The 15,052-nt window shown below is 33.5% G+C and overlaps 1 protein-coding gene across 1 annotated transcript; it reads right to left on the bottom strand.

The window, feature by feature from the left end:
• Window positions 1-13,161: 13,161 nt before the first annotated feature.
• On the bottom strand, window positions 13,162-14,431 carry LOC144560639 (trans-resveratrol di-O-methyltransferase-like). Its single transcript, XM_078309874.1, has 2 exons — window positions 13,668-14,431; window positions 13,162-13,562 (listed from the first exon to the last, which is right to left on the bottom strand). Exons 1-2 carry the CDS (start codon window positions 14,418-14,420, stop codon window positions 13,263-13,265), a joined length of 1,053 nt encoding a protein of 350 aa, XP_078166000.1. The 5' UTR covers window positions 14,421-14,431; the 3' UTR covers window positions 13,162-13,262.
• Between the last annotated feature and the right edge of the window lie 621 nt (window positions 14,432-15,052).

A 15,052-nucleotide genomic window follows, 5' to 3' on the forward strand; every position in this document is an offset into this window, starting at 1 on the left:
CAGACTGTGTACTCTGATTTTTATATTAGAAACTTGTTTTGAATTGCGTGTTGTTTGGTTTGAATTGTTAATTGCCTTGTAAGCATACACGACGTTGTATGCTTACGGCGGGGGACTGTTACGACCCGTGGCCGCGGGGTGTGACAAGGTATGTGACTAAAAACCAATTATAAGGGGGAAGTTCTATAATACCTAGTTGGTATGATGCGAATTAGTTTTGTTGCATGTAAAAAATCATATCTTTTTTTTATATGCGAACATCTACAAGATGTTCAACATTAATTGCGACATTGTCTATACGTATTTTCATAATTGGATAATTATAAAATTATGCTCTTTAATCAAATCAATTGAGCAAGTAATCTCCCAAACACTAGGTTGCGATTTGATAATAAACATACATATGACCATCTTGTTGATGCATCAATTTAAACCATAAAATATTCAAATGGTTCACATGGTGGATTGTTCCACGAGTATTATATTTTACACGTTTTAGAAATAAAATCTACACATAAAAATTCATCAGATTAAAGAATCTTCTGGTTCTTTGATGAATGTTCACATTAATTATCTATTATTTTTCGCATCATTATTGATCCGAAATGACCCAACAGGTCATGCCAAACTATAAACATATTCTTGTATGTAAACTTCTGGTTTATAATAACATGTGTTTCGATTGTAGTAATATATGTGTAGTACAAGTCGGAGGGAAAACATATGCAATTTGTTTTCAATATTGTTTTCCATATATCCAATATTTTTTCATTAGTTGTCTCAACATGATATCTATTTTGGCAGATATTCTTAAAACTTAACAAATTTCTTTGAGACTTATAAGAATATAATACATCATCAATATAAATTTGTATTCCTCCATGTAATAACAAGATTACTCTTCCGGAGCTTTCAATCAATTTATTTTATTAATAACATTTGCAATTATCACAAATAAAAAATACCACCACATTAACAAAAATGATAACAACAATTACAAATATGTCAGAAGTACCATTAACATTACTTCAACAATATATATACATTTTTTTTAGTTTATTTAGTACTATCATCATTAATCAATTGAATAATTTTATTTGCAAATTCTATTGGGAAGAGAAACATTATTGAGTTTGAGTCGGGGTCTAATTCAGTACATATCAGGTCATGTAATTGATCAGAGAAAATTAAAGCAGATAATAATTAGATTATGTAATACGTAATATCTGTTACATATTTGAAAACCTCTTATTTATTAAGGCTATTTAAAATCAAGGCGTAACAATTAAATAATTTTTGTTTCTTTTGTTAAGCAAAATAATGTCAATTATTTAAAGCTTATAGAGTAGGTATACTCTTTTGGTTATGTTGATTTAAAAAAAATCTATCGATGCAAAATCTAAAATCAAAATCCTCTCATTAATAAATTCATTAAGAAGAATCAACAACATTTAAATAAGCAACATCAATTTGAATAAGATCGAGATCATCTTCACCAATAAAATTTGTCTCAATTGTTTTTTCTTTATTATTATTGATGGGTGATATAAGTCAACAAAATATTTGGACGTACGACAGGTACGTGACCAATAATATTTATCACCACAATGAAAGCATGAATTCTCATATTTGTTGTCATGTCCATTTTTCTCTTTCTAATTATTTCTCCACTTCCAGTGGAAAGATGTGTATTTTCTTTATTATTATTTTTACTTCTAGTGGTAATTCATTTTGTTCGTTATTTTTCCACTTCTAGTGGTAATTCCTTGTTGTTTCTTTTTTTTTCTTTTCACTTCTAGTGGAATGATGTGCATTTTCTTCATTACCACATCTATATCTAACAATTTGTCCATATCATATTATTTTGTTCAACTATAAGAAGAAAAAAAATATACTCAAAATATTTTTAGAAATCTTCTTCAGGAAGATTAAATTATTTTTAAAAAAATATGAACATCACATTAATTTTTGCACATTATTTAAATTTTCTTCAGGAAAAATTTTTCACGAAATTTTTTTGCACATTATTTAAATTTCCTTTGCATTAGCCATCCTTTGATAAAATATAATAAATGTTAGTTGAATTGGCTTTGGATCAATAATACGACATCTGTTAAATGAATATACCATCATCCATGAAACTTAAAATTGAATTGGCTTCGGGCCATTTTTTTTCAAAATTATTTTTTCATAATATGAATTGATAAAATTGCTAAAATGGCTTCGGGCCAATTGATAAAATTGAGAATTTTTGGTGCTTCTCTGATGACTTTGGTGCATTTTATAAAATTGAGAATTTTCGTAATATCTCTTGAAATCCTCTTCAAGAAGATTCAATTATTGAAGAAGAAAAAATATGAACCACTATACAATATTTATACATCATATAAATCTTCTTCAATAATATTTTTCTTTTAAATATTCTTCAGGAAGATTAAATTAAAAAATGCACTTCATATAAAATTATATGAATCATATTAAACATCTCAAAATAAATATAAATAAATGGATAACTTATTTCATTTAGCAATTACTATGAAGTATTATTTATATAAATGAAATTGAAATAAAAAAAAATTATAAAATAAAGATAGAGAGAAAAAAGATGGCAACCTCTTTATTCATACATCTCTCATATATGTACAATACAAGATTACAAAACCTCTATTTATATACCACAAATTGTAAATGAAAACCATACAAATAATACATGGAGAAATGAATTCCAATAGTAGTGGGCATCAATATGCATGGAGTAGTAGAGAAATAAATTGAGGGTTAATATGGGAGTTACAAAATGAATGACATCCACACATTTAATATTTATTCATAACCCTTTTTTTTTGGACAGCGCAACAACGAAAATCACGTGACTCTACTACTGAAAAGATGTTGATAATGCTAATGGCCCATATCACATAGTCGGATCCTCTTCAACCAGAGGTTTCCAAATTTCATGTTGTTATTCGTGAATAATTTATAAATTTTGAGAAAAATTGTTAAAATTGCGAATAATTCAGTAAAAGTTCAGAAAACCAAAATAATACGAGAATTGCTTCAGGAAGGATTCAAATCCAAATTATTTGCGAATAATTTGCCAATCTTATCACTATAAGCAATAGTGATAATCATACTTCAATGATGCCCTTTACTTTGGAGAGGACCCAAATTTGTTTTAATTTCCCACTCTTAAATGCTAACCCGGCCCCTATATATGATGACTTCTGACAAAAAAAAAGTATTTGTCTGCAATTTCAAATTGCGGAAACTTAATTTTGGTCCATAGTTTGAAATTGGAGACAGGTTTAAAATAGAATTCTCTAAAAAAGGTGGTTATTTGTTTTTTTTGTAGTAAAAATAAAAATTTTGGGGTTCAAAACCGTGTAAAACATATATACATGAGTTCCATGTGTTGTTTGTGATGCTATTTGGTTCTTTAGTTCATAAATAATAGTCCTTTTGATAATCTTTTTTTTTTTGATAAAAGTGGATAAACCACCGATTTCTAATAAAAGGAACCTTCAATGTCATAGGAGTCGGTACCAAACCTCTAGTACCAATCCCTTTAAGAACAAACTACAACTTGAAATCAAACATCAAAACCTCTATAAACTACAGCATATCATCTAATTAAAAGAAGGAAACAACTCCAACTAAAACACAAACATATTGCAAAACAGCCCCTGGACAATCAAAACTGAGCCATATTCTTCAATTACTTTCACTTTGATGTATGTTTGGGTCGGATCCAGCGATAGACAGCAACCCTCTGATTACCCCCTTCCTGTCCATGCTTGTCACACCCCGCGGCCACGGGTCGTAACAGTCCCCCCGCCGTAAGCATACAACGCCATGTATGCTTATGAGGTAATTGACAATTTAATCCAAACAACAAGCAATATAAACAAGTTTCTAATATATAATCAGAGTACACAGTCTGGACATAAAATAATACAACAAAAGTATCACATCCGGATACCAACCATGAGGCCTACCCTAAATCTATACAAAAAAAAAATATCTAGGGTCATGAAGTGGTAAGCTACTAAGGCCTACTACTCTCGTGCCTCTCCGGAATCAGTCGCACCAGTACCTGTAAAATAACCCGAAGGGTGGGGGTGAGAATAAATTCTCAGTGCGAAATTTGCCACAGTTTAGATTATTGGACTTGCAATCAGATTCTATATTCAACAATGAAACCCAAACCATAACAGTTCAAACAGATATATATATATATATATATATATATATATTCATAAATAACAGAATGCCAATGCTAGACAACAATTAATCAGATGAATCACAGTTTACGGAGTTTCCAAGATTAATTTCAAACACAACACATAAATGGCTTAACTTGACTCGTTAGGGCTTGTAGCAACTACAGATGTTCTTTCGAGCTGGACCCTTTATCAAACCCTCGTCTGTAGGGTTACTGACACCTACAGATGCTCCACTGAGCTGGACCTTTTATCTGACACCCATCTGTAATCGCTTGGCTTAACAGTTATTAAGGTCTGGTTCAAGTCACATAAAGAAAATTCTCTTTAGAATCGTTTCCAATATTCGCAATATTCAATTGACCGTCCAAATGCATTAACACGTAGGAGAATGCCACCGAGCCATAGACGTTACACACTAGTCACCCACGATTCCAATTCACACATCATAACATAATCACCCTCCCTCGTCCCAACCGGTACTGGAAAATATTGAGGGCCGTTCACCTAAGGCCATTAGGATCCTGGGAATCAAAGCCAGCATACAGCCCGACTTTGCAAATTCATTGGATCCAAGTGCTTAACTTCGTAAATCCATTCACATACATATCAAATCGTGGTGACTTTCAATCAAATCAGATCATAATAGATTGACACAACCAACAACCATACCAGCATGCAAATCACTCAAGTCACATAAATTCGAGTTTAATTTGATTGGGCTATGCAAATGCTTTACACAATTCAATGATGCAATCAATGATATTCAACATGACAAACGAATAAACAGTTTAATTCCTGAAAATAAAGTATCAAACAAGTCCAAGAATCCCGCACCTGATTACGACGAGCGTACCGCTTAATTAAGGATCTGGCGTCTCGAATTGCCTCGCGAAGTCTTGCTCGACCGAGCCTACACCTATATTACACGTATACTAGGTTTAACCTTGGTCCATAATTGAGGTGTTTACTCGAGTTGTATTAGGGCTCGTACTTTTCTCAACAATTCCCTATACTTTGGTATGGATTCCTCTATTCCTTACTTCTTACTTAAAACCTTTAAAATTCACACAATTTACTTCTGGGTCCTTTAAACCCTACACGATTCCAATTAGGTAACAATTCATTCACCGTTTCACTACTTTGGTTCTCGGAACGATTCGATTTACCGAGTGGTTAACCCTAATTTGGTCAAAACCTCAAATTAGTCGTTAAACGTTCTAGCAATTCAAGATCAAGAGGTAACCCTACCGATTACAAGTCTAATCGGTTGGATTAAACAAATCAATTCACGATTATGCCCGATTTCAGTTTTGGCACGAAACCCTAGAAATCAAAATCCACAAATCGGAAGGAAATCGGGAAAAAGATTGAAAAATAAACAAGCAAGGACTGTAGAGGAACTAGTCCACGAGCAATTCGAACACAAATCTCGGGTTTAAAACGAAAACCCGAGAAATCGAGAAAATTCGAGGTTTCGAAAGAGAGAAGGAGAAAAAGAAATACCAAATAGGAGAGTTAGGAGAGATCTACGGGCACTTACTCGGTTCCAGTTTTGATTTCTCGCAACAATCAGGGCTTGAGTGGGAAAGGAAGCTCTCACGCTCGTTTTCTTCTCTCTTGGGCGAAAATCACTTAAAAATGGGGAAAGTGGGCTGTGGGGAGAGAGAGAGAAGGTTCGATTTGAGTTTTAGGGTTAAAAATACCCTGAGTGCGAACGCACTCAATTCAGTGCGGGTCGGTCACCCACACTCAGCACTTGGAACATATTTTCAGCAGTTGAAAATACACAGAAATATACACGAGTGCGGACGCACTCATTTTCAGTGCGGGTCATTCACCCGCACTCAACACTTAGCATAATTTTGGCAGCTTGGAAAACACATAAAAGAATACCCCAGTGCGGACGCACTCAGTACTTAGTCAAATTTTCATGAAAACGGCACTGAACAAAGGAAATGGCTGAGCGTAATGCGGACGCACTCAATTTCAGTGCGGGTCGGTCACCCGCACTCAGTACTTAGACAGATTTTGGAAAGAAATTCAATCAACACAGAAGAATACTCCAGTGCGGACGCACTCAGTAGTTAGTCCCATTCTGGAAAATTCAGTCAATACAGAATTTCTCAGTGCGAACACACTCAACCTCAGTGCGGACACACTGAGAAGAAATTCAGAAAACAACTCAAGGAAAACAGAATCCAGTGCGGGTCAGTCACCCGCACTCACCACCAGTGCGGACGCACTGGACCTATAAAGGTTCAGAACTTTGAAATTCCGACACGGTTTCGATTCATACTTAATTTACTCATTTAGAGGAACCTTAATTAAGGTTTAAATATTTATTTTATTAGCACAATTTTCGACTCTTGCTTTTAAGATATTCAGAATTTAATTGTTAAAATTTTGTAATGTAACAATGCTGCCCCTCCTGCAAAAATGTATTCACATAATATACCGCAATTTGATCAATATCAGTAGGAAGCAATAAAGATAACTGGAATAATGAACCAGAGCATTTATTCTTCACCCAAAAATGCACTAAAGCTGTGATTTGAGCCCCTACTGATTTATAATTCATTGTAACCCCTTAGAAACATAAACTTATTCCTAGCTAACCATACGGACCACAACACCGCTCCTTTGAGTAATTCTACCAATAACCTGTCCTTCAAAAGAATATCTTTATCAATAAACCATAATTCATCAATAGTTGAATAATCAAAATGAAAATTGTTAAACTCAGCTATCCAATTCCAAATACTACGAATAAAAGGACACTGCACAAACAAATAATCTACAGTCTCAGCTTCGCCACAAAACACACAAGATACATCCCCTTACCATCCTTGGTTACTCAAATTCACCCTAGTCAGTACACTTTTTTTCTTAACTAACCATAGAAATATTATGATCTTAAAAGGAATACTGACCTTCCACACAGTGTCGTAATCTCTATTCCTAATTCCTCCAAACTCCAACCATTTATATAACGAGTGAACCGTAAATTTACCTTGACCATCCCATCTATAAAGAAGTCTATCTGTTCTATCCCTAAAGATATGCACCCTACCTAACTGATCACATAACTCCATCCATTCATCCCTAAAACCACCTACCAATTGTCTTCTAAATATCAAATTTATAGTTCCCTCAGCAGATGCGTCAGCCACTGTAATGTTATTATCTACAGCTATTGAATATAATTTTGGATATAAATCACATAAAGCACAATCACTCAACCATCTATCATACCAAAATAGTATATCAACTCCATTACCAAGTTCTTTTCTAAAACCTAAGTTCACTATATGCTTATGTTTACACACCCCAGACCAAAAACTAGACATAGTAGTAGTACAACCTAATAGTCCATATTTAGATTTTAGAATGCATTTCCAATTCCCATTTACCCCAGGATCATGAAATCTATAGCACTATTTAGCTAGCAAAGCACAATTAATAGTCTTTAAATTTATCAAACCTAGCACCCCTTAATCCTTATCTGCACACACCTCTTGCCATGATACTAGTGAAATTTTTATCCTAACTGAATGTCCCCCATACCAAAGAAATCTTCTCCTTAACTGATCAATTCTATGTCTAATTGTGGCAGGTATATTATATATAGCTAACCAATATAATGGAATAACAGAATTGACAGAATTAAGTAAAGCAACACTACCCCCTATAGAAAGCAACTTGCCCTTCTATCCTTGCAATCGTTTTTCTATTTTATCTATCAACACATACCAACACTCAATAGGTATAGTTTTCCAATGAATAAGAACTCCCAAATAGGTAATTGGTAATTGAGAAATAGTACAACCAAAAATATTCGCTAATCTATTACTTTCAACTTCACTAATATTGAGAGGAATCATCACACTTTTGTGATAATTAATATTAAGACCCGTCATGTTTTCAAAACTAGAAAGTAAGATTTTTAAAGCTTCTACCATGTTATCTTTGGCCTCTAAAAACAAAAGTGTATCGTCGGCAAAATACAAATTTAAGATATCCCCAATCCCTTCAAAATTACCTAATCCTTTCAAATATCCAGCTTGTTTAGCATTACTTAAAATTTTATTTAAAGAGTCAGCTACAATATCAAATAAAAAAGGGGACAAAGGGTCCCCTTGGCGTAAACCTCATCTACAACTAAAATAGTCACCTAAGGAGCCATTGACACTAATGCAAGTTCGACTACCAGATAATATCTCTTTAATCCATCTTTGGAAAGTCTCCCTAAATCCTCTTGCTTTTAAAACTTCAAACAAAAAATCCCAATTAATAAGATTATAAGCCTTCTCAAAATCTAACTTAAAGAGAAGACCTTTTGATTTTGACACCCTAACCTGATGTAAACCTTTGTTGCAACAACAACATTATCCATTATGTTCTACCTTTTATAAAAGTTGTTTGTGTATCATCAATTAAAAAGTCCATAACCCTAGCTAACCTATCAGCCAACAACTTTGTAATAAGTTTAAAACTACAATTAATTAGGCTAATAGGCCTGTAATTAGAAATAGAAGGTGCTACTTCTTTCTTAGGGATTAGACATACATAAGCTAGATTCAATTTAGAAATATCAAGGTCATGAAAATACAAACAAGCAAAAAGCTTATACAAATCTGATTTGACAAAATCCCAACAAGCCTGATAAAAAGCAAAGGAAAGGCCATCTGGCCCTGGTGCTTTAGAAGCGTTACAGTTAGATAAAGTAGTCTTAATCTCCTCTATAGTAAAAAAAAAGTTTCCAAATCTTGATGCTGAAAATCATCTAACATCTCTGCATCACTCCATAAACCCTCAACTAGAGTCAGATCCCTGTCACAAGTTGACCCTAATAAACTTTTATAAAAATTAGTCACATGTTGTTTTAAAGCTAAAGGATCTATTATTACAATTCCTTCATGTTCTAAAGATAAAATAATATTTTATCCTTTTCCTATTAGAAGCACAAACATGAAAAAAATTTGTATTTAAATCACCTTCTAGCAACCACTGTAATCTAGCCCTAGTTTGCCAATAAGACGCTTCCTCACTCATAAGTTCTTTAAACTTCAACTGACAAGCAACCCATCTATCCAATTCATCCCTCTCTAAGTGATTTGACTCATGTTTTTTCTCCAAAATCCCAATTTCATCCAACAATCCTGCTTTTAAACGTTTCTTTTCCCCTAACAAATTACAATGCCATCCTCTAATTTTCTGTCTCAGTCTTGCAATTTTATTTTCCAATTATTACCTATATCATTTAATATCACATATTCGGTCCACCATTTTTCTAATAGTTCTAAAAATCCTTCCTCCTTTAACCAATTCCTATCAAATCTAAACATATATTCCTTTCGCTGATTATCCAAGCCAACTTTTAAAAGTAAAGGGGAGTGGTCAGAGTAAATTCGAGGGAAAGAGGTCAATATTGTGCGATTAAACTGTGTACCCCAATCTACAGTACAAAAAAAATCTGTCTAAAAGAGCTTAGGATCTGGAATTATGTGATCTAGCCCACGTATATTGTCTACCACTTAATGAAATTTCCATCAATTGCAAATCAGAAATTAAATTATTAAAACGATTGATAACTACATGATTATAAGATTTACCTACCCTTTTACTCCTCCTCCTAACCATATTAAAATCTCCACAAATTAAAAAGGAATTAATTCCTAAAGATTGTAAATCTCTTAACTCAAGTAGAAATTGTTTCCTTTTATTAGCAACAGTAGGCCCATAAACATTAACAAACAACCATTCAAAATTATCTAATTTATTTTTTAAATGAATGCTAACTGAAAATTCTCTCAAATATTCATTTAAAACAATAAATTTATTTTCATTAATCCCTACTAGAATGCCTCCCGCTGTACCAAAAGCGAGCAGATGAACCCACTTAGTAATAGTTCTACTTAAAGTAGTAAATAGTCTTTCTTTGAACTCAGATTTTTTTCGTTTCTTGAACCTCAAGAAGATCAACCTCATTACTAACTAAAAAATCTCTTAAAAAACGGCGTTTAACAGGAATACATCGCATTCCAACACATTATATTAAACATACTAAATGGTATTTGTAACACCCTTCGGAACAAAAGTCAATACATTATCCTTTAAAACACGCAAATCCTTTTTACTTTTAGTAATAGAACCCACAAAAACTGTATCTGCTAAAATTGCTTCAAAATTATCTTTAGAAAAACCTCTAATTTTTCTAACCTTCAGTTTTTCCTATAAATTACCCTTAATTTGGAAACCAGATTTCTCAAACATGTCAACCACATCAAAATCAGAGAAATGCGAAAACGGAAAATTTGCAGTTAAACCACAGAAGAGATGTCCAACTCCATCTTGGTCCGAGAGAAGAAACAGGCTTGGACTCAAGAATTGAAGTCTTGAAAATCCGGGAGCAAAAAGGCCCAAATGCGTTTTCTCTTTTCTAATATTTATGAAGATCCAGAAGAAATTTCCTTATTTAAAAATTAAGAATCATCTATGCTAGTGTCTCCCAACAACATAATGTAATTTTTTTGAACCTTGCTATTACTTGGAACAGACGCAATTGTGCCCTTTTGATAATCTGGTAAGTTCATATTTATAAACTTTTTTTTTCTGAAAAGCTTGATTTTTCTTTAGATCATTCTATTTCTCTTTTGATATTTCAATCATTCTGTGATTTTTTTTTCAATTTAAATCCCTATTATAGTTTCTTAATATATTTTGATATTCCTTTTTGTTATTTGTAAATAAGCTATTTTGAAGAAGAATATAATAACATAAATAGTAGGAATTTAGTTGCAGTCTTTTGCATTTTCTTTGTTCTGACAAGTTAATCTTTGCAAATTACATGCATATAACGTACCCATATTATGAGTATGTCCAAAACATGGCAGTGCCTTTTTTGTATTCAGTGCTGCTATCCCCATTTCACAATTGCAAACCCGGCACGTACCAGTATTGAGGATGAACATGAAGGGAACCGGTACGAAGAGATGCAGAGATTGGGAGTGCCAACAGAACTGGATCGTTTTTTTTTTTTCAAAATATTTCCATGTAGAACTAGGAAGGGCAAATTGTAGTTCTATACTTCTATTAATTGCTTAGTTTGATCAGTGTTTTTCCTTTTACCAGTATTTATTTATCATGTAAGAGACATTGTGAAATTCTCTTTTCTCTTCGCTCAAACTAACTCAGAATACAATTTAGATTCCAGTACATTACCTAAAAGGATAAAATACGAAAAAAAACAAGTAGGTATCAAAGTTGGACTAACTTGTACCAGCACAAACGCACAATACAAGCCAGTACAGTCCAGCATGTATGAAACATCATAGAAATATACAAATTTATCAAGCTATTTCATAACCAAGTAAATCCATTTTTTCATATATTTAATATACACCTAAGAAACTGAAATTTACTTTGGTTCGGTTTTAATCGGTTGATAAGTTTAATTCAGTCGGTTCAGTTCTATTTTTGAAAACCGAACAAAACTTTGATTTGCCTCTTTTATTTCGGTTTAACCGAACCAAACCAATGAACACCCCTAAACAAAAGCTACCTGAATAAGAAAAAAATTAAACTAGTGATTCCAATGAAAGATAGTAGCTCGAATTGTACAATAGTATGACTTGCCTCTTTCTATATCTATATACGATACATAATTTTTAGTTGAGACGTTCAAACCCAAAAGAAACAAAAATCTAATAGAAATAAAGGAAAATTAAAAAACAGGGACCTTCCACTTATGCTCACCAAAATCACACGCGATCATGTCGGAGATTATATTTCTGAACCTTTAATTTAGTTAATTACCATTTCTCTGTTGGCCATGCTTTCCATCTCTTGGTAAGACGAGATGCAGCAGTCCTGCTCACAGTGAAAGAGCTAATAATAAGCTGGTCCAATTGACCTTTAAGACGAGATGCAGCAGTCATGCTTGCACTTTTGCACACAGCATTTCGTCTTTTGCAACTAGGCTCATTGTGCCAGTTGGGTCAGTGTGCAACAAATCAATGAATCCACCTCGCTTCATTTGGCATAGAGAGGATGCCGGTTCTATACGGACAATACCTGCTTCGTACCTCAAAGTCCTCAACATAATCAATAGTGTTAGTTGCCCCTATTCAGGACCCTGTTTCCTCCATGCATGGTCACAACCCTTGGTCTACTTGACATCACAAATTAACGGGCTCCAAGAACTTATGGTCAAAAGTTTGATGGGCTATGTTTTGCCATTAGAACTTGGTAACTTAAAACAGTCGACTTTAAGTTTAAGTTTAACAGTGTCTATATTTAATGGAAAAATGATGTATATCTAAATACGGAGAATCCAATAGCACTGTAGACATTGAAGTCAAGATTGTTGTATGGCAACAATTGTGCCGGTATCAAATCATTATCTTTTCTTCTTTTGCTTTTTAGTTTCATGGGAATAATGAAATATTGAATTTTTTTACAACTAATCCAAAAACAAGGGTTCAGATTTTATTCATGAGAAATCAATGGATGTTATAAACTTATAATAGGAGCACCGGAGGAATTAGGAAAGTAGGATGGAACACAGTAGCAAAATTAGGTTGTAGAACACCATTCAAGACTCTGAAGCTTAATTTATCGGTGGGGTGTTATTTTTGTAAGGGGTTCTGGCATATGTTGATGTTATATTATCTTTCTTAGGTCCGTGAAAGGGAAGATGGATGTTATCTTCAATTATTTTTACTTCGGAATGATTGTGGCTTGGAAATGATCAGCTCCGGGATTGACATGATCTAGTAAATCTGTAAATGTCAGTCAATTTTATGTCACCGTGCTATGATGAAAACAAAGTGATAATAGATCTATATATATTATATAGAGAACAACAATTTCATACAATGTATATATCTGTTTTCACTTTTTAGTAAGAAATTTATTTTATGAATCCGATAGATTGTTACTTCAAAATAAATTCCATAGATTGATCAATTAACTAACATGCATTGAGAACTAGCAAACAAAGGCAAATAAAACAAAGATCTGAAATGAAACACAAAATAGTTATGGGTAGATCTCGATGACCGACATGAATCCAACGGTATGGGTGATCTTGTAAGAACTAAATCCTGCTTCCTTGAATATTTTTTTCCACTCATTCTCATCTCGCTCCTCTCCTCCAGTTCCTGCCAACATCAACATATCATACAATAGCTGTGGTTCATCCGAAATCATATCTGACGTTGATCCAACAACTGCTTCCAAAATGATGATCTTCCCTCCATCTTCTCCTGAAGGAATTGCATCTCTGCATCGCTGCAGTATCTTTATACAATCTTTGTTGCTCCAATCATGAAGAATCCACTATAACAATGAGTTAACAAGAGGTAACTAATTATGGTATACAATATGAACGGGTGTATTATATATATAATATATATATATAAGAATGATAATTTTTTTTTTCACCTTAAGAAGAATTGCATCTGCAGGAGGTATGTGATTGAACATGTCACCTGAAACAAACTTAACGATACCATCATTTGAAATGTCACCTACAACATGCGGTAGATCCAAAACACTGCACTTAACATGACGAAAATGTTTGGAAATAATTTCTGCCATTGCCCCTCTACCGCCTCCTACATCAACAAGGGACTTTATCCCCTTGAAAATAACATCACCATTTTTTGTAATGACATCAATGAACAAGCAACTACTGCTCACCATAGCATCATTAAACATTTTGTTAGCTATAGGATTTTGGCTTGCTATTTCCCAAAAAGTGCAACCATGGGCCAACTCAGCTGGACTCCTCTCGTCCTCTTGCATGAACGATTTCCCCATATATAAAGAAGGCTTTAAAAAATTTTCGTCGAGATGACAACGTACAAAGGGCAACATATTGGTTGCTTCACCTTTTTGGGTCACCAGACGCGATTGAGCAGTTAGATCATAGACTTCCTCAGTGCCTTCCCCAGCACCCTTCTCAATGAAGAAGCCAAAATGGGTCAATAAGCGCATAAGGCGTCGCAGATGGGATTTCTTTGAGGTGGGAAGTGCCAAAACAGAGTGGAGCTGGCTGAGGGTCATTGGGTGGCCATTGTTGTCGATCGCATCGGGGATGCCGAGGTCTAAAGCACACTTGAGAGACATGGTTTTAAGGTAACCAAATGTCATGTTCCACAACCCTGCTTGAGCTTGAGATACGTTGCTGTCCATTTTTTTGGTAGCAGCAAGGAATAGTACTTGAGAGGATTAAGGACTTAACAAGTCTAGAGTAGATACAGCGAATGAAGGTCGAGTTAACCAAATGTCATGTATATATAAGACTTAACAAGAGAGTGGATACAATGAATCAAAATCTTACTAATTTATTATTTTAGATATAGTAATTTATTACTAGATATACTTTCCTTAATTGTATACAACAACAAAAAAAAGTAAAAGAAGTACATAAATAAGTAGAAACTGTTATAAAATAAATATAAACAAGCATAAGAAGAATAAACAAAATAGAGAGAAAAAAGATGGCAATCTCTTTATTCATATATTTCTCATATGTGTACAAAACAAAATTACAAATGCTCTATTTATAGGTTACAAATTGTGAATGAAAAATCATCTAAATTAATTACAAGAATAAATGGGAAAATTAATTCCAATAGTAGTGGGATATGAATTCCAATAGTAGTGAGGATAGTGGAGAATGAATGTTGGGAGTTATGGACATCCACATTAATATTTTATTCATAACACTCCCCCTTGGATGTCTATTACATAAAAATATGCCTCATTAAAACCTTAATAGGAAAAACCCTATGAGATAAAAACCTAGTGAAGGAAAAAGAGTA

This window comes from Carex rostrata, chromosome 10 (genome assembly GCF_964058835.1).
Source record: "Carex rostrata chromosome 10, lpCarRost1.2, whole genome shotgun sequence".
In the NCBI taxonomy this organism is placed as follows: domain Eukaryota; kingdom Viridiplantae; phylum Streptophyta; class Magnoliopsida; order Poales; family Cyperaceae; genus Carex; species Carex rostrata.